Raw genomic sequence first — 23,465 nt, forward strand, 5'->3', positions numbered from 1 at the left:
CCCTGTTGATTGGATCCACAGAGATCCTTGACTTTAACCAATCCTCTTTACTTCCTGGAAGCCCTTTTATTAATTTCTTTTTGAGTCCTACTGTATTTTTCTAGATCAGCGCTGTCCAATAGAAATATAATGTGAACCACATATGTAATTAAAAATTTTCTAGTGGTCACATTAAAAAGTAAAAAGAGGGCTTCCCTGGTGGCGCAGTGGTTAAGAATCCGCCTGCCAATGCAGGAGACATGGGTTTGAGCCCTGGTCCGGGAAGATACCACATGCCGCGGAGCAACTAAGCCCGTGCGCCACAACTACTGAGCCTGCGCTCTAGAGCCCAAGAGCCACAACTACTGAGCCCGCATGCCACAACTACTGAAGCACGTGTACCTAGAGCCTGTGCTTCGCAACAAGAGAAGCCAGCGCAACAAGCAGCCCAAGCACCACAACAAAGAGTAACCCCCGCTTGCCGCAACTAGAGAGAAGCCCACGCACAGCAACAAAGACCCAATGCAGCCAAAAATAAATAAATAAATAAATTTATTTAAAAAAATAAGTAAAAAGAAACAGGTAGAATTACTTTTGATAATACACTGTATTTAATCCAGCATATCTAGAGTATTAGCCTTTCAACAACAGAAAATCAATATAAAAAGCATTAATGAGATACTTTTTTACGTCCTTTTTTGTACTAAGTCTGAAATCTGACATGTACTTTACACTTGCAATATGTTTTAATTGAGACTAGCCACATTGCAAGTGCTCAGTAGCTACTGTGACTCATCACTACTATATTGAACAGCGCAGGTCTGGACCTCTCCTAATCTCTTCAAGCTCTACTCCTATTCTCCTCAGTCTCAGGGGGACCTCATGACTCATTTTCCAGGGAAAACTTGAATAAATCTACCCCGAGCCACTTGATATTATACCCTATCCACCTCAACATATATCTGTAGCCACACCAATACTTTGACGAAATGTTTCTCCATCCTTCCCCACCCTGTCATTCTTTTTCCTTCTTTGAAAAGAAAGAGCTGTGACTGATCCCATCCTTCCCCACCTTCTCTGAGACTTTGCTCAAACAAATATCTTCTCTTTTCGGGGATCTTCACTCCTCCCTTTCCACTAACATTCCCAGGTTTGCTCAACCTTAAGATTTGCTTGTTGCTACTCCCAAAACTACCATTTTCTTTTCCATCTTCTTTATTACTTTGAACTTCCCACCACTGACCGAAACCTTTACAGTAGGGCTTCCATCCTCACCAGCACCTAACACCACTCTCCCCCTAGTTCTGAGTGACTCCCCAGTCTTCAAAACCAGTGGTCCTTTCTCATTTCCCTCATTGCATCTACCGCATTCCACACTGTAGCCTACCCCTTCTGAAAGGTTCCTTCTTCTTTACTGCCAACCCCTTTCTTCTGGAAGTTTCCTTCTTCTTGACTGCCCTAACCAACACTCTTGTGGGACCCTTTCTAATACCCAGACGGGACTCCTTTTACAGCTTTACTCAATCCTTTGAATCCTTAACTATGGTTCATCCCTTATTACATCTGTTAGTTTCTCCTCTCTTGGAGGTTTTCTCTACTTTCATGGCTTCAATCATCATTTCTACTCAGAATACACCCAAATGTAAATATTCAACCCTCTTAGCTAAATGCCATTCCTGCACTTCCAATTCTCTACTGTACATATCCATCTGAATATCACATGGATATTACTGTCCGTTTTAACTCAGGGCTACTGTGACAAAGCCTAAAAAAGAAATCATTTTATTTCCAAGCCTCTAAAAAATTAATAAGTATTGTGTGTAATTGTCAGTTACATCTCATTTGTGATCCCTGTCCCATCTCTGCCCCAGGCTGTGTCAAGATGCCCTGCTTGATGTCATCACAGCAGAACCTGGAGGTATAAAAACAAGTGTTAGCTTTTTCCCAAACCAGTTCTCCCTCAGATTTCCTATTTTTGTCAGTGATATTAATCACTCTGTCACCCAGCTTTGAAATGTTGCTTTCACCCTTAATTAGTTCTTCCTCCTTTCTCCCACAGCTAATTAGTCACCATTCTTGTCAACTAATCCTTCATAATATTTCCCTGTATCCACCCCATCTCCTTAACAAATTGTTAGCCACATTCTCAAACCATCCCACAACCTCTTTCATCAATTCCAGTACTGTCCCTTCTTTGAACTCAACTTTTGCCACCTCTGACAACACAAGGTATATTGGCATTGATGCAGCATTAAAAAAAAAAAAAAGAATGTTCAGTCTTCCCATCTAGATCTTAAGTTAACATAAAAGCAGGAACAAAATGTTATGACCTCTTCATTCCTGTGTTTACTAAATAAACAGATGACCAATAACTGTTTACTGTTGATAATGACTTGATTGCCCTTACCAAAAAAAAAATCACTATAAATATCTAGCTCTGGAAGCAGATTGAAATATAATCAAGTTGCCCCAAATTAATTTTGCATACTTTGGGGGACAGTTAACATTCAACCACATAACATGCGAGAGGCAACTGGTTTTTTTTTTGGTTTTTTTTGTTTTTGCGGTACGCGGGCCTCTCACTGTTGTGGCCTCTCCCGTTGCAGAGCATGGGCTCCGGACGCGCAGGCTCAGCAGCCATGGCTCACGGGCCCAGCTGCTCCGCGGCATGTGGGATCTTCCCGGACCGGGGCACGAACCCGTGTCCCCTGTATCGGCAGGTGGACTCTCAACCACTGCGCCACCAGGGAAGCCCGGCAACTTTTTTTGAAAACATCAAACTTAGGGTTTGATCTTGTTTGTCCTATTAAATAGTCAGTATGCGAGTTTCTTAACTTCTAGTTTCCTTGCCTGTTATACACCTGTGTAATGGAGTTTATTGTGAGGTTTAAATGAACTAATATCTGAAAGTGCTTTGAACATTTCAGAATCTGTAAGTAGAGAATCATGTCACAAAGTACCCAGAATCAACATCCATTGATGTTTTAAGATACAACTTTTGTTGACTTCCCAATTAGAAACCTCCAGCAATTTTATCAAGTTGATTGAAAGACCTGTTGTGTAATTACCCTACACCAAACTAACGTTACTTAGTTAACAGTTAATGTTCTATGCCCCCAGCTTCTTCTAGTGAAGCCCCTACCTGGTGCCTGCCATTCTTGGGCTTTTTGAACAGGGGTCCAAAGATTCAGAAGGTTTTTTCTAGAGGCCACATCATTTTTAACAGGTGTTATGCAATTTGTTAAGTGGGGATTCACTTGAACATAGTAAATTCTGTCTCCTCTTTGCCTGAAAACTACTGTCTCCGTGCCCCTTTACATCATCTCAGATGGGTAAGCCTACCATCCCTAGCACTGTGTACCCCCATAGCACAGATCATGCTGTCTTATAATGTGTTTATTTCTAAACGTGTCTGCCATGGGAATCTGTGGGCATCATAAAACAGAAGATTACAATTTATTTATTTACATATGTTTTCTTTTTTAAACAGTTCATTTATTTTGATATACCTGGCACTTAGCACAAAGCATGGCACTTAGTACTTGCTCAATAAATACTGAATAAATGAGCAAATGTGGAAGAGGTAACACTGCAGGTGATGGTGATGTTTTAGTCTCCTTTTAATTCTCCTTCCCCACTCCCCTACACTTAACAGAATAAATACTAAGAGGCTCCTAGCCCACAGGGGCCTTTAGGCCTGCTGGTCTAGACTTAGGCCTAGGCTTACCTCAATTTGTTGTCTCCAGAGCCACTCACACCCAGGGGGGAGCAAGGCTTCTGTGGAGATCCCTTCTTCTCCCACTTCTGTCATCTACCCTCAGGGGCCCAGGGGTTTCTTGTGTCATGTCTTCCCAAAGATTACTCTTCTCTGCCTGAAAAGAAAGAAACCATTTGTTACTTGCCTAATTGAAGAATAAATTTGCATACATTCTTCAACAAGTCTTCTATGCTTTTTTCATAATCTAGTGACTGGAATATTTAAAATATTTCCATTTTGTATCATATTTGAAGCACCATGGCTTTATTCTTTTGAATTTAATTTTTTGTTTCTGAGTTGAAAGAGGCAAATAACTGAATGATAGGTGTGATGTAGATTTTAAAGCTTGTATTCCAGATTTTTTAAGTCACAAGAATGTAAGTGAACAAATCATATGATTACAAAATGGTTTAATCCAAATTCCGGGTATTCTTGAGAAAGTTACTAACCCTTCAGTTTTGCACATTTTAGAGGCAGACCATATCTCTATTCAGAAGCCTTTGGCATTAGCTGGGGTCTCCCAGACCTGCTGCCATGCTTCTGAAGGTTCCACTTCTCCAGAACCTCTGTTTTCCTTGTTGCTGCCCCTTGTCAGCAGCAGGGCCATGTGTACGACTGATGTGCTCATCTACGGGCCACCATTGAGACACTGAATTGTAAGCAGGGCATCAAGATGCGTACAATCAATGCCATCCAAAAGAAGCAAACAGGTACTTCACAGAGTCCTCTGAATTTTCAATCTTGTTTCAAAGTCACATAATTAAGGCCACTGTACAGATGTAGCCCACTGAGATTCACTCAGAGAGATATTGTCACTGGAGGTTCAACAGCCTATTCTTATCTGTGAATTTACTGATTGACCTCAGGGATAGAAAACATTCTTCCAAAGCAAAATGGGATGACAGTAAGTGCTCTGGGAATAGCGCTGTGTCTATTCATCTGTGTTTAGGAATCCAAAAGCTGGTGAGAACCTGTAGCAACTGTGGCTTTGCAGAAGGGGCTGCAACAGCTCCCCCAGTGGTACTGCCAGTGTTAACTGGTGTGTGTTATGTGTGTCTCCTCCCTACAGCTATTGACCTGCTGTACTGGAGGGACATCAAGCAGACGGGGATAGTGTTTGGGAGCTTCCTGCTGCTACTCTTCTCCCTGACCCAGTTCAGCGTTGTGAGTGTCGTGGCCTACCTGGCCCTTGCTGCGCTCTCAGCCACCATCAGTTTCCGCATCTACAAGTCTGTTTTACAAGCTGTGCAGAAAACCGACGAGGGTCACCCTTTCAAGTGAGTGCCCCCACCACACCAGCCCTTGCCCCACCTCTCATGTGGCTCTTTCATCTGCCTCTATTTCAGCTCCTGTGCACTATGGGTTGTGCTTCTCTGACACCTAACAGGCCTCATAGAGTCTCCTTTAATGCTCTCTCTCTTTTAATACCTAATGTTTCTGTTAAATTTCTAAAGCAAACTCATTTATCTCTATTCTAACCCTTACTGATTTATTAGTAGTAATAAAGGGTTAGTAATAAAGTAACCCTTTATTACTACTAATTAAATATTAAATATTTATCTTTAATTTAAATTTATATAATTTATATAATATAAATTCTCTTGTGTTAATTTATGAAATGTGAAAACATTAAATTTATATTTAATATTAATTTTATATTATTACTAATAATAATCATAATTCATTATATGTATACAGTGTTTTATAGTTTGAAGTGTTTCAACAATTATTCCTCCCAACTCTCTGAAGAAGGCAGAACATTATAATCCCTATTCACAGATGGAAAAACAGAGGTTCTAAGAAGTAAAGTGACTTACCCAAAGTCACATGGCAGTAAATAGCACAGAGCCAGGACTGGAGTGTTTGGATTTTTATTTCTCTGCTCTTTCCAGAAGTTTAAAATCAAAGGGCCAAACTTCTGAGGGATGCAAGGTTCGTGAACAGTATTATGCACCCTCTTCCATATTTTTATACAGGGGAAGTCTAACTAGAATGAACACTGAAGAGGAGGATTTTTTTAAGGCAGTGTATTAAGAGGATATATGAAATGTGGCAGAGGGAGATGTTAGCACCTCCAGCTGCATGCTCCCCAACTCCACCCCAATTTAGTTGTGAGTATAGCTTGTAAGCCCCAGGTATTTTAGCACTGACTGTCAGAGTCACCCCCTCACCTGGTGCTGGCCCCAGAGTGCAGGCCCCACTACAGGTGTCCTCACCTCCTGGAACTGACGGATATTTCTCCATCCCGAATGAGACCTGTAGATACTGCTGCATGATGGCTTCTGAGCCAGCCCCAGTAATTCACTGGGGATGCCTCTGAATTCTTCCTGGCTCACCCTCACCAGTCAGCTGAATCAAGGCGTCAGGGCACCAGGCTCTTAAAAGAGGGAAAAGACTCCTGTGTTATGGGGCCTTGTTGACAAAAGGGAAAATGCCCTGTTTCAGACTTCTCTTCCCGGCCTCTGGTTCCTGGCCTCAGTGTCAAACACAGTTACAGTCTGATCTTTCTCGCCCTTGGGATGTATTTGGCCTTCTTCTAATGCAGAGTTAATGGGTTTTCTAGGCCATAACTTGGTTACACATGTTCCCATCCCAAAAGTGGGAAGAATGAAGAAGTGGAGTGTCATTTTACCAGGGTGAACACTATGCCTACTTCAGTGACCCTAGCCTGTGACCAGTATCCACACTGTTAGAGTCCTGCCCTGCCCCAGCCCCTATCCTTAGCCATCTGAGAGAGGCTGGTTTCTGCCATGTTCTTGGATCCAAGCCTGTCAAGTTACACTGAGAACTCATCTCTCACTTCTCTTATTTCTTCTGTAACCACCCAGTTGTAGGACCAAGAGTCCAACTGTAATTAGCTCAACTACTTTATCTTCCATTAGGAGACATTTAAAATGTAAAACACCCCTTTGGCTGAATTGTTTTTATCAGCAAAAGGAATATATAACTCAGTACATTTTGAATCAAAACATATTATCTAGACAAATGAGTTTTTCTATTTTTTTCTAAAAAGCCAAGCATATAAACATAAATTCTCTAAAACTCAAGCCAAATTCTGTTTTACTCTTTTCTTCTCAATCCTCAGAGTTAGGTGAGCACTTTAAAAACTCTAGAAATATCCTCAAAATAGACAACATCGTAGAGTGGGGGAAGGAGGGAGAGAGGATGGGCCTGGGGAAGGGGGGAAATGGCCAAAGCAGGAGGATGGATTGATTTTTATATACTTGAAGAGTTTATCTACCCAAGAGTTCAAATTAACCATTTGAACAAATGGAAAATGCAATTACTAAAAATACCACTCTTACTAGAACCAGTGAGCATTTTAATATGGTGCAGCTCACTTGCATTTTCAGAGTTCTCTAGATAAAACCTGAAAGTACTTTCCAGAATTTAAATATGAAATCTTAGAGTTTTGATGACAGATAATAATTGGCAGGTAGGATTTTCAGATATCTCAGTTATTTAAAAAGACAATTCATCTTCATGCAGCCAAGAAGAAAGGAAGACTTTCACAATTGCCTGGTGGGCCAGAGATATACAGAGAATTCAGCAAATGAGCTGGTTTGGATTGACTTTTCTCTGTTCTCAGCCAGTTGCTCTGAATTATCAGCTCACACTGTAATGTTGCCTATGGGAGACAGAAGCAGTCAGAGTGCCCCACTAAGTGCCGTGATTCCTGTGTTCCCCAATGCACCGGCTGTGTGTGTGTGTGGTGCCCTGTAGCCTTCTGGCTGGCATGAATCCTTCAGGATGACCGGGCTGTTATCCTCAGGGTTGGAAAAGGAAAACTTTGCTGTTTCAGGATTCCCTTTGATGGAGTTCTCTGTGGGGGTCCTTTGTTGACAGGGCCTACTTGGAGCTTGAGATCACGCTGTCTCAGGAGCAGATTCAGAAGTACACAGACTGCCTGCAATTCTATGTGAACAACACGCTTAAAGAACTGAGAAGGCTCTTCCTTGTCCAGGACCTGGTGGATTCCTTAAAAGTACGATTGCTTAAGGCGTTCCGTTTGACGGTCTTGGTTTTATTTTCCCTAACCGTGTAACATTATAAACTGCGACACAATGGAGAATAAAATAACAAGTGCTAATTATATTCTAGAGTCAGAAAATCTCCAGCTGTACAGTACCATGGAGCTCATCCAGTCTAATCCCCTCATTTTACAGATGCTGGAACTATGGTTCAGAGAGATTAAGATACTTGCCTGAGGTTGCCAAGTGAGTCACTGATAGAGCTGGGATCAAACCCAGGTCACACAGCTTCTAGTTCTGTACTTTTTACAATATCCCAGGTTGCTTATCCTTACCATTTTCAATTCCTCAATTTCCTAAAATTATTTTAAAAATAAAAATCTAGTTTAGGGAATGTAAAAAATATATATGCTTTTTCTTTGAAATGCTGGACTCTGCTAATAATAAGACATGTGGGCTGTGAGACTGAACCCCTGAGGGTAGAGGACCTTGGGCACTTGGGTGTTATTCCTGGTGCCATCATTGAACTCATCAGGTTTCTTTGAACAAGCTGCTATGACCACCCCGTGGCTTACATGTAAAACCAAGGTCAATCAATCATGATTCAACAGGGCCATGAGCAGAGGGGTGGGAGCCCAGGCAAGGATGTTTTGAGTTCCCCGTTCCCCCAGAGCACTTTGTACACACCAGGGAGGGGTCTCCCATGGGCTGCTCCATAACTGAGGAAGAAAGAGCAGAAGGAAAGTGAGTGATGAGGCCTTAACCCTCAAGGTGCTTTACTGGAATAATCTCTTGGCAGGTAACGACTAAAGAAGAGATAGCAGGGAGATTTTAATTACTTACCGTAGGGCTTTTAAGGTGACATTTCTCTTGACATTTGTAATGTAAAAATTGTGGGCTAGAATGGGGATCAGCAAACCTTATCTATAAAGGGCCATATAGTGAATATTTAAGGCTTTGCAGGCTACACAGTCTTTGTTGCAGCTACTCAACTTTGCCTTTATAGCAGGAAAGCAGCCAAAGACAATATGTAAATGAATAACTGTGGCTGTGTGCTAATAAAACATTGTTTATGAATACTGAAAATTGAATTTCATATCATTTTCACATATCACAAAATGTTATTCCTGTTTTGATTTTCTTTGACTATTACAAAATGTAAAATCCATTCTTAACTTGTGGGCCCATACAAAAACAGGCAATGGCCAGTTTGCTGACCCCTGCCCTAGATTATTATTTCATTGAGTCCTTCAAATCTTACAACAAAGAGATCCAAAGGGTTCGGAGAGAAGTAAAGACAGGATCCTCTTTCAGTAATTCTGTGATGAGCTTTAAATGCTCTTACATTTTCTATTGAAACCATGACGTAGTTTGCCTCAAGTTTTAATCTAAAGAAGTCAATGAAATGAGACTCTTATCTGTCACGATGGTTTTAGAAGCTCTGATCATCATTTCATTCTTTAGTTTGCAGTCCTGATGTGGCTCCTGACTTACGTTGGCGCTCTCTTCAATGGCTTGACCCTGCTGCTCATGGGTAAGGACAGACAAGTGTGTTATGTCTCCCCTCACACGTTCTGTGAGCATAAAGCTTCCTAGGCTGTTAGCTGTTAGCTTGCTTGGATGGATTCCTAGCAACAAATGCCAGATTCTCTGAGTCCAGAGCATTTCCCCGACCATCATAGTTCAGTTAAAGAGTATAATGTATATTACATAGTAATAATGAATTTCTTAATCTGAAGTTTTCTTCAACTGTAACTGGTTTTATTTCGCTTCAAATATATATCTGCTTCAATGGCATTTATGTGTAGAAGTTCATTTTCTTCTTAGGAGGTCATTCCCTCATTCCAGGAATAATGACTTAATATCCGTGAAGGCTTCAGCATATTTTTGTTTTCCTTATGAACTAGTCCTGCCATCTTTTAGCTAGAATGCTGGCTACTGCAAATAATGTTATAATATCACATGACTATATAAAAATGTATCTATAAGCTTATTCTTACTGACAACTCTCAATTTTAATACTATATTTGTTTTTCATCCCAGCTGTGGTTTCAATGTTTACTCTACCTGTAGTGTATGTTAAGCACCAGGTAAGTTCTATGTATGTCAAACATTCATGTTAAGTTTTGACCTTGTGAACCTTGGATGTACTCATGATTTCTTCCTCTTTGTAGGCACAGATTGACCAATATCTGGGACTTGTGAGGACTCACATAAATGCTGTTGTGGCAAAGTAAGTTACATAGTGCAATTTATAAAAAGGAGAGACCACCTTAGGCAGGCGTTTGACTGGATTAGATAGGAATAATAAAAGGATAAGAAAATAATAGGTTGATTTATGATCATTCACTTATTTGAGGCTTATATTCACACCCTTCCCAATTATGTTATTTCGTAAATTAAGTATGAATTTTAAAACTTCCAATTAAACAAAACTTTCAGTGGTTTATTTCAGGTATAATGAAATGAATTTTAATGAATGAATGATATTAAGCTCTATCTGGGGGCTGGCTCATGTCCAGGAATAAGATGGGTTGGAGGAAAGAAAGAAGCCTGATTCAGGAAAGTGAAATTAATTTATAACAGTTTGATCAAAATAAAAACAATTAAGTTAACATTTTCAATTATTAAACAGTAAATATCACTAACTTTTTAAACCATTGAAATTATTTTTAAAACTTTTTTTTTTTTTTTTCGCGGTACGCGGGCCTCTCACTGCTGTGGCCTCTCCCGCTGCGGAGCACAGGCTCAGCGACCATGGCTCATGGGCCCACCCGCTCCGCGGCATATGGAATCTTCCTGGACCGGGGCACGAACCCGTGTCCCCTGCATCGGCAGGCAGACTCTCAACCACTGCGCCACCAGGGAAGCCCAAAACTTTTTTTAATCTTTAGAACTTTTGTTACATTTTAAATTACACCATTTCAACTCAACAAGTGTGTGTGTTTGCTTATTTTATTAACAGCATTGCTTTCCAAACCTGAGTCTTAAATAGACTCTACTTTATGGCTACTTTATATATTAGGAGATAAAGCTTCCAGTTATAAGTACCTACAGTTAATATGGTCATTAACTTAGTAGTTTTCTTAATTCTTAAATTAGTGTTTTTAGATATGTCTTCATCTAAAATGATAGTTTTTATGTTGTCCTTATTACTCAAGATTTTGTTTTAATCAAAAGCTGACCTAGGCTTCAACTACAAATACATGTCTCAAAAAACTAAACTTTCTCTCTAGTAATCTTAGAATCATGTGGCTAGACCTAAGTGATGGTCAGAATTCAAGGAAAGTATTTTACATAGTAAAAGATGTATAAAACAAAACAAATAAGAAAAAAACAAGCAATTTAAAGTTCCTCTGCTATTTGATTTGCATATCATCAGTTACAGTTCTCTCCTGAAGTATATAAAGATTTTTGTTTTTTACTCTGTATTGTTTATATTCTTCCTCTTAAATTCATGGTGAATTTGGATCTGTATCAGATCTGTAGCACATTTCAAAATGCCTGAAATTATCAACTTGGACACAAATGCAACTAATACCTAATGAAAATCAACAAATTGAGGATATTCATTACTTTGTACTAAGAAATGGCAGCATGGTATAATGTGAAACTTGGTGTTTACTAAACCTGGGGAACCTGTTAAAAATATGAATTCCCAAACTGTACAACAGACTTATGGAAATAGAACTCCTAGAATAAGGGTCCTGTAATCTATGTTTTAATGAACTCCCTAGGTGCCTTTTTGGCAGTTAGAACTGTGTTTAGGAACTACAGCAAAGAACACCAGAATAGGAGCTTGGAAACTGGAAGATAGAAGCTTCAGTGCTCAGTCGTCCAATACTTAGTTTGAGGATCTTGAACAAATCACATCTCTTAATTTTTTATTTGACTGATTGGTTGCTTGCTTCCAAAAAAAGACATACTTATTATTTTATGGAAACTACATGTAACAGGCACAGAGTATAAAGAGGAATGAGATGATCCTATCCTAGCAGAGCTCTCAGCCTTTAGGTGCAGACAAAACTGTAAAGAAATAACTATAAGACAGTATAAGGATGACAATAAAGTTGCATAAAATATTAAAATGAGGGAGATAAGGAAACTACTGGTCTTACCTGGAGGGGATAACAGAGAGCTACTAAAATGAGGGCCTTTGCCAGCATGGTCAGGTTCTGCTGCAGACTTCTCTCTGTGTCCTCACATGGCAGAAGTGGAAGGAAGCTAAGAACAAAAAGAGAAACTGGGGAAGTTACGTAGTTCTTGTTATCAGAAAGGAGGAAACAGCAGTTCTTCAAAAGAATCTGTTTTGCCTGACACTAAATTTTGAAGGAGATTTCTTGGTGGGATCTTACCTCTAAGGCTCCTTCAGCCTCTGAAATTCTGATTCCATGCTAGAATAACTCCACCAAAAGAACTCACACCCTTTTAGTGAAACGGTTAAGAACATGATCTTTGGAATCAGACTAGTTTGAGTCCATTTCTGGCATTTTTCAGCTATATAAGTTCATTATGCATGTTATTTGACTCCCTGAGCTTGTTTCCTTATCTATACATTGAAAAGATAACATCTATAAACTACTCTTATTGGACATAGGAAGCACTCAATAAATATTCAATAATCATGATCATGATCATCCTCCTCCTACCGCTTAGAGATCAGTTCACGAGAGGTGTGGAGGACAGTCCCAGACTGGGTCAGGAGACCTTGGTGCCCCTCCCTTCTCTATACTGAGTGGATGATGAACCTGTCCAGGTCATTTAACCTTCCTGTGTCTCAGTTTTCCAGCTCTGAAGACTGACAAATTTAAAAAGGTAAAATAAATATTTTAGAGGAAATTAAAGCTTTAAATAACTGAAAACTTAATAAGAAATCTGCCTCAAGTGAATACAACTCTCCACGTCCAGGTGAGTTATATTCTAGGATGGTAAAACAGTCTAAAATTGGGCAGGAGCTGTCCTGATTTTCAAATGAGAAAAACAGATTCTAGAAATTACCTTTTGATGAATCGAATGCCTACTTTCAAGCAAAGTTCCAGAATGAATTAGTAAAAATGTAGGTAAATACTCAGATTGTTCTGTGATCACTAAACTGAGGGATCATACAGCTTGCTCTAGCCAGCAAGAATTTGGATTTCAGTAGGAGTACTAGAAAAGTCTTCCTGGTGTCCTTGAGGAGAAAATGGAGATGTACGGTCCAGGTGATAGCACAACTGGTAGAGTTCTAGAAGGTTGAAATAGTAGACCCTAGGGATGTTCATTAATCCATCAAATATCCGTCTGGGCAAGGTGCAGTAATGTGACAGAGGGCTCTGCCCTTGACTCCACGACTTTCCATCTCAGTATTTCACATGACTATGTGAAGACAAATCAAATATACTCATCAGAGTTCTAGGTGACACATAGCTTAAAGCAACAGCACATTCAGAAGACCGCAAAACTCAATATTCAAAATGAATCAAGTGATCTTGAGTAATGTAGAATTGTGAACTGAAATTAATAAAATGAAACTGACAGGGAAAGCAAAGTTCTATATTTAGGAAAGTCAACTTTGCAAGTATAGAATGGGAAGAAGGGAAGATGAGATAGGGTACAACAGTAGCTGTGTAAAAAATACCCGAGGGGGTTTAATTGATGAATTGATCACAGCCAAATATGAGTCAATAATGTACTGAGGCATATTTTTAAAAATCTATGCAAGTTTAGATGTTATTAATAGAAGTATAAATCAAAATCAAAAGAGGCCATAGTTGTTTCATATTCCATATTGTCATTCCATATCTGTGTTAAATTTCAGAGTCTGACATATTAAGAGCTGCAGTTATATACTGGAGTAATGTCAGAAAGATGACCGGGTATTGAACTATTGGAAATCTGACAGTAATGGCGAGTGACAGCCCAGCTTCACAGGGGATGATTACTCTGGAAAAGAGATAACTTTAACCTCTTTTTTTTTTCTTTTTTTTTTTTTTTTGCGGTACGCGGGCCTCTCACTGTTGTGGCCTCTCCCGTTGCGGAGCACAGGCTCCAGACGCGCAGGCTCAGAGGCCATGGCTCACGGGCCCAGCCGCTCCACGGCATGTGGGGTCTTCCCGGACCGGGGCACGAACCCGTGTCCCCTGCATCGGCAGGCAGATGCTCAACCACTGCGCCACCAGGGAAACCCAAGAGATAACTTTAAAAGAACACAATAGCTATCCTCAAATATTTGGAGGTCTAACATTGTGAAAGAAGTAGTCTTCCTTTTTTTCTCTAACGAACTGTGAATGGAAAGTCCAGAAGGTCTGAGATTTGAATGAAACGTGAGGGAAAACCGTACCAATTAGAGTTGTTCAACAATGAAACCATTCGCCTCATGAAACAGTGAGCTCACTGACACTCATTCAGGTATTCACATAAAAGTTAGTTGACCATTGTTACAAATGTGGTAAAAAGGACTTCCACAATGGGAGAAGAGTAGAATTAGTTAACACCTAGTCTACTGTGGTATTCCAAAGCATTTCAAAACTAAAACATATATCTTGCACAATTTTTTTCTAATTTTTGAATTTTATTTTATTTTTATACAGCGGGTTCTTATTAGTTATCTATTTTATACATATTAGTGTATACATGTCAATCCCAATCTCCCAGTTCATCCCACTACCCCCATCACCCTTGCTACTTTCCCGCCCTTGGTGTCCATACATTTGTTCTCTACATCTGTGTCTCTATTTCTGCCCTGCAGACTGGCTCATCTGAACCATTTTTCTAGGTTCCACATACATGCGTTAATGTACGATATTTGTTTTTCTCTTTCTGACTTACTTTGTATGACAGGCTCTAGATCCATCCACGTCTCTACAAATGACCCAATTTCGTTCCTTTTTATGGCTGAGTAATATTCCATTGTATATATGTACCACATCTTCTTTATCCATTCGTCTGTCGATGGACATTTAGGTTGCTTCCATGACCTGGCCATTGTGAATAGTGCTGCAGTGAACATTGGGGTGCATGTGTCTTTTTGAATTATGATTTTCTCTGGGTATATGCCCAGTAGTGGGATTACTGGGTCATATGGTAATTCTAGTTTTAGGTTTTAAAGGAACCTCCATACTGTTCTCCATAGTGGCTGTATCAATTTACATTCTCACCAACAGAGCAAGAGGGTTCCCGTTTCTCCACACCCTCTCCAGCGTTTGTTGTTTGCAGATTTTCTGATGATGCCCATTCTAACTGGTGTGAGGTGATACCTCATTGAGTTTTGATTTTCATTTCTCTAATAATTAGTGATGTTGAGCAGCTTTTCATGTACTTCTTGGCCATCTATATTTCTTCTTTGGAGAAATGTCTGTTTAGGTCTTCTGCCCATTTTTGGATTCAGTTGTTTGTTTTTGTAATATTGAGCTGCAAGAGCTGTTTATATATATTTTGAAGATTAATCGTTTGTCTGTTGATTTACTTGCAAATATTTTCTCCCATTCTGAGGGTTGTCTTTTCATCTTGTTTATGGTTTCCTTTGCTGTGCAAAAGCTTTGAAGTTTCATTAGGTCCCATTTGTTTATTTTTGTTTTTATTTCCATTACTCTAGGAGATGGATCAAAAAAGATCTTGCTGTGATTTATGTCAAAGAGTGTTCTTCCTATGTTTTCCTCTGAGAGTTTTATAGTGTCCAGTCTTACATTTAGGTCTCTAATCCATTTTGAGTTTATTTTTGTGTAAGGTGTTAGGGAGTGTTCTAATTTCATTCTTTTACATGTAGCTGTCCAGTTTTCCCAGCACCACTTATTGAAGAGACTGTCTTTTCTCCATTGTATATCCTTGCTTCCTTTGTCATAGATTAGTTGACCATAGGTGCGTGGGTTTATCTCTGGGCTTTCTATCCTGTTCAATTGATCTGTTTCTGTTTTTGTGCCAGTACAATATTGTCTCGATTACTGTAGCTTTCTAGTACAGTCTGAAGTCAGGGAGTCTGATTCCTCCTGCTCCGTTTTTTTCCCTCAAGACTGCTTTGGCTATTCGGGGTCTTTGTGTCTCCATATAAATTTTTAGATTTTTTGTTCTAGTTCTGTAAAAAAATTCCACTGGTAATTTCATAGGGATTGCACTGAATCTGTAGATTGCTTTGGGTAGTAGAGTCATTTTCACAATATTGATTCTTCCAATCCAAGAACATGGTATATCTCTCCATCTGTTTGTGTCATCTTTGATTTCTTTCATCAGTGTCTTATAGTTTTCTGAGTACAAGTCTTTTACCTCCCTTGGTAAGTTTATTCCTAGGTATTTTATCTTTTCGTTGCAATGGTGAATGGGATTGTTTCCTTAATTTCTCTTTCAGATCTTTTGTTGGTAGTGTATAGGGATGCAAGAGATTTCTGTGCATTAATTTTGTATCCTGCAGTGTTACCAAATTCATTGATTAGCTCTAGTAGTTTTCTCCTGGCATCTTTAGGATTATCTATGTATAGTATCGTGTCATCTGCACACAGTGACAGTTTTACTTCTTCTTTCCAATTGGTATTCCTTTTATTTCTTTTTCCTCTCTGATTGCCGTGGCTAGGACTTCCAAAACCATGTTGAATAATAGTGGCAGGAATGCACATCCTTGTCTTGTTCCTGATCTTAGAGGAAATACTTTCAGTTTTTCACCATTGAGAATGATGTTTGCTGTGGGTTTGTCATATGGCCTTTATTATGATGAGGTAGGTTCCCTCTATGCCCACTTTCTGGAGAGTTTTTATCATAAATGGGTGTTGAATTTTGTCAAAAGCCTTTTCTACATCTATTGAGATGATCATATGGTTTTTATTCTTCAATTTGTTAATATGGTATATCACATTGATTGATTTGCATATACTGAAGAATCCTTGCATCCCTGGGATAAATCCCACTTGATCATGGTGTATGATCATTTTAATGTGTATTGGATTCTGTTTGCTAGTATTTTGTTGAGGATTTTTGCATCTATATTCATCAGTAATATTGCTCTGTAATTTTCTTTTTTTTGTAGTATCTTTGTCTGGTTTTGGTATCAGGGTGATGGTGGCCTCATAGAATGAATTTGGGAATGTTCCTTCCTCTGCAATTTTTTGGAGAGTTTGAGAAGGATGGGTGTTAGCTCTTCTCTAAAAGTTTGATAGAATTCACCTGTGAAGCCATCTGGTCCTGGATGTCTGTTTGTTGTAAGATTTTTAATCACAGTTTCAATTTCATTCCTTGTGATTGGTCTGTTCATATTTTTTATTTATTCCTGGTTCAGTCTTGGAAGGTTATACCTTTCTAAGAATTTGTCCACTTCTTCCAGGTTATCCATTTTATTGGCCTAGAGTTGCTTGTAGTAGTCTCTTAGGATGCTTTGTATTTCTGTGGTGTCCATTGTAACTTCTCCTTTTTGTTTCTAATTTTATTGACTCGAGTCCTCTCCCTCTTCTTCTTGGTGAATCTGGCTAAAGGTTTATCAATTTTGTTTATCTTCTCAAAGAACCAGCTTTTAGTTTTATTGATCTTTGCTATTTTCTTTGTCTCTATTTCATTTATTTCTGCTCTGATCTTTATGATTTCTTTCCTTCTACTAACTTTGGGTTTTGTTTGTTCTGCGTTCTCTAGTTCCTTTAGGTGTAAGGTTTGTTTGTTTATTTGAGATGTTTCTTGTTTCTTGAGGTAGGATTGTATTGCTATAAACTTCCCTCTTAGAACTGCTTTTTCTGCATCCCGTAGGTTTTGGATCATCGTGTTTTCGTTGTCATTTGTCTCTAGGTATTTTTTGATTTCCTCTTTGATTTCTTCAGTGATTTCTTGGTTATTTAGTAATGTATTGTTTAGCCTCCATGTGTTTGTGTTTTTTACGTTTTTTTCCTTGTAATTGATTTTTAATCTCATAGCGTTGTGGTCGGAAAAGATGCTTGATATGATTCCATTTTTCTTAAATTTACCGAGGCTTGATTTGTGACCCAAGATGTGATCTATCCTGGAGAGTGTCCTTTGTGCACTTGAGAAGAAAGTGTAATCTGCTGTTTTTGGGTGGAATGTCCTATAAATGTCAATTAAATCTCTCTGCTGTTGTATCATTTAAAGCTTGTGTTTCCTTTTTAATTTTCTGTCTGGATGATCTCTCCGTTGGTGTAACTGAGGTGTTAAAGTCCCCCACTAGTATTGTGTTACTGTTGATTTACTCATTTATAGCTGTTAGCAGTTGCCTTATATATTGAGGTGCTCCTTTGTTGGGTGCATATATATTTATAATTGTTACATCTTCTTCTTGGATTGATTCCTTGATCATTATGTAGTGTCCTCCTTGTCTCTTGTAACATTCTTTATTTTAAAGTCTATTTTATCTGATATGAGTAGTGTTTCTCCAGCTTTCTTTTGATTTCCATTTGCATGGAATATCTTTTTCTATCCCCTCACTTTCAGTCTGTATGTTTCCCCAGGTCTGAAGTGGGTCTCTTGTAGACAGCATATATATGGGTCTTGTTTTTGTATCTATTCAGTGAGTCTGTGTCTTTTGGTTGGAGCATTTAATCCATTCAGCTTTAAGGTAATTATCGATATGTATGTGCCTATGACCATTTTCTTAATTGTTTTGGGTTTGCTTTTGTTTTGTTTTTTTTTAAATGTTGGGGGTAGGAGTTTATTAATTAATTTATTTATTTTTGCTGTGTTGCGTCTTTCGTTTCTGTGTGAGGGCTTTCTCTAGTTGTGGCAAGCAGGAGCCACTCTTCATTGCGGTGCGCGGGCCTCTCACCATCACGGCCTCTCTTGTTGGGGAGCACAGGCTTCAGACATGCAGGCTCAGTAGTTGTGGCTTACGGGCCCAGTTGCTCTGCGGCATGTGGGATCCTCCCAGACCAGGGCTCGAACTCGTGTCCCCTGCATTGGCAGGCAGATTCTCAACCACTGCGCTACCAGGGAGGCCCCTTGGGTTTGTTTTTGTAGCTCCTTTTCTTCTCTTGTGTTTCCCACTTAGAGAAGTTCCTTTAGCGTTTGTTGTAGAGCTGGTTTGGTGGTGCTGAATTCTCTTAGCTTTTGCTTGTCTGTAAAGCTTTTGATTTCTCTACTGAATGTGAATGTGATCCTTGCCAGGTAGAGTAATCTTGGTTATAGGTTCTTCCCTTTCATCACTTTAAATATATTGTGCCACTCCCTTCTGGCTTGTAGAGTTTCTGCTGAGAAATCAGCTGTTAACCTTATGAGAGTTCCCTTGTATGTTATTTGTCATTTTTCCCTTGTTGCTTTCAATAATTTTTCTTTGTCTTTCATTTTTGTCAATTTGATTACTGTGTGTCTTGCCGTGTTTCTCCTTGGGTTTATCCTTTATGGGACTCTCTGCGCTTCCTGGACTTGGGTGGCTATTTCCTTTCCCATGTTAGGGAAGTTTTTGACTATAATCTCTTCAAATATTTTCTCTGGTCCTTTCTCTCTCTCTTCTTCTGGGACCCCTATAATGCGAATGTTGTTGCGTTTAATGTTGTCCCAGGGGTCTCTTAGGTTGTCTTTATTTCTTTTCATTCTTTTTTCTTTATTCTGTTGCATGGCAGTGAATTTCACCATTCTGTCGTCCAGGTCACTTATCCGTTCTTCTGCCCCAGTTATTCTGCTATTGATTCCTTCTAGTGTATTTTTCATTTCAGTTATTGTATTGTTCATCTCTGTTTGTTTGTTCTTTAATTCTTCTAGATCTTTATTAAACATTTCTTGCATCCTCTCGATCTTTGCCTCCATTCTTTTTCTGAGGTCCTGTATCATCTTCACTATCATTATTCTGAATTCTTTTTCTGGAAGGTTGCCTACCTCCATTTCATTTAGTTGTTTTTCTGGGGTTTTATCTTGTTCCTTCATCTGGTAAAACCTCCTCTACCTTTTCATTTTTGTCTATCTTTCTGTGAATGTGGTTTTCCTTCCACAGGCTGCAGAATTGTAGTTCTTCTTGCTTCTGCTGTCTGCCCTCTGGTGGATGAGGCTATCTAAGAGGCTTGTGCAAGCTTCCTGATGGGAGGGACTGGTGGTGGGTAGAGCTCTATATCTTAAACTTTTGAGAAGACAGACCTAAGATGTCTCTGTTGGAATGTTTCGCACTCTCTGCTGCGTTATCAGTTTCTGCCTGTACATGCTTATTTCCACAATCATAATTTCTCCAGTCTTCTGTCCTTGATATCTCTTTCATCTCTCCCCACCTCACTTCTATCACGCCTTCACCCTGAGCACTGAAGTTGCTCTTTGTCAAGGACCCAGTGACTTCCATACTGCCATATCTTGCAGTCATCACTCCATCCTCATCCCTCTCAATCTCTCAGATACTCTCATCACTGCTGCTATCTTGGTTAAACACTAGTCTTGACTAGTGACACTGCTCGAGCCTCAGCTGCTTTCTCCCAGTGTCTTCTCTTGGCTCCTCCTCCTCTGGTTCACCTTTCATCCAGTCCTGTGGCTTCAAAGTTTATCTCTATGTCAAGGACTCCAAAACGTGTATCTCCACAAGTTTAGGTTTTTAAAAGTCAGCTTTACAAATATAGAATGGGAGGAGAGGGAAGTGAGGATGATATAGGGTACAACAGTACTATGTATAAAAAAAATAGCTGGAGGGTTTTAATTGGTTAACTGTTCATAGCTAAATATGAGTCAGTGATGTGCTTGAGACATTTTTTTAAAAATCAATGCAAGTCTAGATGTTATGAATAGATGTATAAAGTCTAAATAAAGTCTAAATTTACTGAGGGACTTCCCTGGAGGTCCAGTGGTAAAGAATCCGCCTTACAATGCAGGGGATGTGGGTTCGATCCCTGGTCAGGGAACTAAGATCCCACATGCCACAGGGCAACTAAGTCCACGCCCCTCAACTGGAGAGCCTGTGTGCCACAAACTACAGAGCCCCATGCGCCCTGGAGCCTACATGCCAAAACTAGAGAGAAGTGTGCACGGTGCAAGAAAAGATCCTGCATGCCTTAACGAAGATCCCACGTGCTGCAACTAAGACCTGATGCAGCCAAAAATAAATAAATAAATAATAAAAGTAAATCTAAAAAAGAAAGGTTTACTGAGAGCCAGGTCTATTCATCTGCTTATCTGATGTTTTCTCTTGAAAGTCCCAAATACATTTCAAATTCAACGTGGCCAAACAGATCTTGCAATTTCAGCCCAGAATTTATTTTTCCTTCAGTGTCACCATCTTGGTAAATGGCATTATCATTCACCTGGTTGCTCAGGCCAAAAATCAAAGAATCTTCCTTGATTATTCTCTTGTCTTTCCCTTGCCTGCACATGCAATCCATCAACATGACAGGTGGGCTCTGTCAGCTCCATCTCCACACTAGATCCCCAGTGTTCACTTCACTCCATTTCCAATGCTCCAGTTCTATAACACCCAGGCCATTGCCATCGGGCACCTGGACTGCTATAGTTTCCCCCCATCCGTTATTTCTCTCACCTCTGTTTCCCTAGTTTTTTCACATAACCACCATCATGATCTTCTTTGGTCACATCATTCCTCTGCCTAAAATTCATCAATGGCTTCCCATCCACAGAATAGAATCTAAATTCCTTACCACTGCCCACAAGTTCCAACACCATTGGGTTACCACCTGCCTCTCAGGCCTCCCCTGCTCGCTCCCCAAGGACACTGTTCTCTACTCTCCTTGCCTCCTAAGCTTGTCCTCACTTTGTGGCCTCTGCACTCCCTGCTTCCTCTTCCTGAAACACTTCACACCCAGATGTTTGCCTGGTGGCCCCTTTGGGCATCTGTTTCTTACATAAGTGTATTTAAAGTAGGCATCTCCCAGCTTATCACTGCTGCCCCCTCACTGCCTATCATTCCATCTTGTTTGGTTTTTTTTTATAGCATTTATCACCATATGTACTTCTCTTGTTTGTCTACTTGTTTGTTTATGGCTCCTCAACCCCTAGGAGAATGAAAGCTCCATGAGAGCAGGACCTTCTCCCTTCTGTTCACTGAATTCCAGCATGTAGAAGGGTACTAGGACAGAGGAAGGTCTCAGTCAGACTCCTACCTTAAAATAATACTGTGAGAATCGCAGAATTTTAGGGGCATTGGAGATGTCTAATTTGTACCTAATAAATACTCTAGGACCAGGAAAGCTCATTAGCTGCCCTATGTCACACAGCTAATTAGTAGAGAGCTGAAACTAGGATTCAGGTTTCTTAACTCTAGCTCTGGGCAGTTTACGCTGAGGGTGACCATACATTTCTTTACCTGGAATCAGCCATGTTTATGCTTGTTGTCCTAGCGTAGTTAGTAACAGCACCCTCTTTCTCTTTCAGAAGTATCCCAGATTGAGTGATAAATGATCACCTAACTATATCACAGTTTCTATAATTCTGAAATAAATTGACCTCTTTGTCTACCTAAAAAGTTATAATTTAAGGAATATGGCTTGCTTGGGTCATTCATTATCTAATTTATACTTTCTTCTTATTGCTGCATAGAAATGTGTTTATAGACACTCATACATAAAAATTATATCTTTTGGAATATTAAGCGATTTGGTCACTTAGTTAATTAAAGCAACAACACATAATGATGTCATTAAATGATTTCATTAATAACACTTGTGATTTACCATCTTCTGATATTGTTTTTTTAGGATTCAGGCTAAAATCCCAGGCGCTAAAAGGCACACTGAGTAAATCAGTACCCCACCAGGGACTGGACACCAAGAGGAATGTCTGAAGTGGTAACAGCTCTGTCTTATATGTTACTATAAATTGATTGTTTCTCCCCCCCAGTATCATAATCTTAGAGACAAACTTTAAAACAGCTGTTTTTAGGCTGTTTCTGTACTCTTAGGGTATTTGAGTCACTGTGTCAAGCACTAAAGCATAGAGAAAAGTGTATTAGATGTGGTTTTTAATTTTGTGTTGCTAAAAAAAAGTGCATGATGGTGAGAACCCAACTTATCTTTCCTTCGTCGGTGTTCTTCTCTCTGCAATGCTTCTGTAACTTCTCATGTTCCCTGTGGCTAGGCCTTTCCTGCCCAGTGCACTGATGCAATAGTGGAAATCGCTTATATGTCCTTGGGTTGTTGCTTGGATTAATCTTTAATAACAATATATAGACTTGTAGATCGATGTTTAAGTGTTTTTCCAACACACACAACATAAAAATAAAAACAAGTCGACTGTACTTAGGATAATCAGTTTTGTATAAATTAAAATAATTAAATAAACAAATAAACCCAAAACAAACATGCAGTACTTTTGTTGTGTGAGACTGACGGGCTGATTTACATGTATGGTAACTAAAAAGTACCAGCATGTTAACTTTATTACAATTTGTATTACTTTCTCTGTAGTTCCTAATGGACTTAATTATGGACTCTGGATATTTGCACTTATGTACTTGATACTGAATGCATAAATAAATGTTACTAAATGTAGAAACTTCTCCCTCTCTTCTCATGATCTCACCAGAAAATGCAAAATCTCTAAGAAATAAATCTCCTGTGAACGTGCTGGGAAGGCTGAGGCCAAGTGCTCACTTTACTACTGTGTCCAGGACCACATAGTCCAACTCCAAAGTAGTATATGGCTCCTTTGGGTTATTAATAGAAATCACTGGAGACTGGTAAAACTGGAAAACACCCTTAATATTGTACTCTGTGGGGTTTATGCAGATAATTTAAATAGTTTTTTAAAAACTTGAAAGTTATATAAATCCTTCCATAAACTTCTTATAATAATATGCAACACAATATTGTCATAAAACAATTATAATTGCTATGAACTCACTGTTTTGGTAATTATTTATGGAGCACCTTCTGTGT

At 39.3% G+C, this 23,465-nt stretch overlaps 1 protein-coding gene and 1 long non-coding RNA gene across 6 annotated transcripts in view; one reads left to right on the plus strand and one right to left on the minus strand.

Moving 5' to 3' along the window:
- RTN1 (reticulon 1) overlaps positions 1 to 23,086 on the plus strand; it is a 411,168-nt gene extending 388,082 nt beyond the window's left edge. For all 4 annotated transcript variants that reach the window (XM_067734448.1, XM_067734437.1, XM_067734427.1 and 1 more), the window contains 6 exons: positions 4,806 to 5,013; positions 7,583 to 7,721; positions 9,172 to 9,241; positions 9,751 to 9,797; positions 9,882 to 9,940; positions 22,287 to 23,086. In XM_067734448.1, the coding sequence (XP_067590549.1) occupies positions 4,806 to 5,013; positions 7,583 to 7,721; positions 9,172 to 9,241; positions 9,751 to 9,797; positions 9,882 to 9,940; positions 22,287 to 22,329 (566 nt within the window). In that variant the 3' untranslated portion in view covers positions 22,330 to 23,086. The remainder of the gene's footprint in view (positions 1 to 4,805; positions 5,014 to 7,582; positions 7,722 to 9,171; positions 9,242 to 9,750; positions 9,798 to 9,881; positions 9,941 to 22,286) is intronic.
- Positions 616 to 11,901, minus strand: LOC137222758 (uncharacterized). Of its 2 annotated transcripts, none has more exons than XR_010942574.1 (3): positions 11,826 to 11,901; positions 3,707 to 3,851; positions 616 to 1,891 (listed from the first exon to the last, which is right to left on the minus strand). It is a non-coding gene; the product is annotated as an uncharacterized lncRNA (long non-coding RNA). The 2 variants fall into 2 exon arrangements; XR_010942575.1 differs by lacking the exon at positions 11,826 to 11,901 and adding an exon at positions 5,953 to 6,109.
- Positions 23,087 to 23,465: the final 379 nt, after the last annotated feature.

The sequence above is a fragment of the Pseudorca crassidens genome, chromosome 1, assembly GCF_039906515.1.
Source record: "Pseudorca crassidens isolate mPseCra1 chromosome 1, mPseCra1.hap1, whole genome shotgun sequence".
Classification (NCBI taxonomy): domain Eukaryota; kingdom Metazoa; phylum Chordata; class Mammalia; order Artiodactyla; family Delphinidae; genus Pseudorca; species Pseudorca crassidens.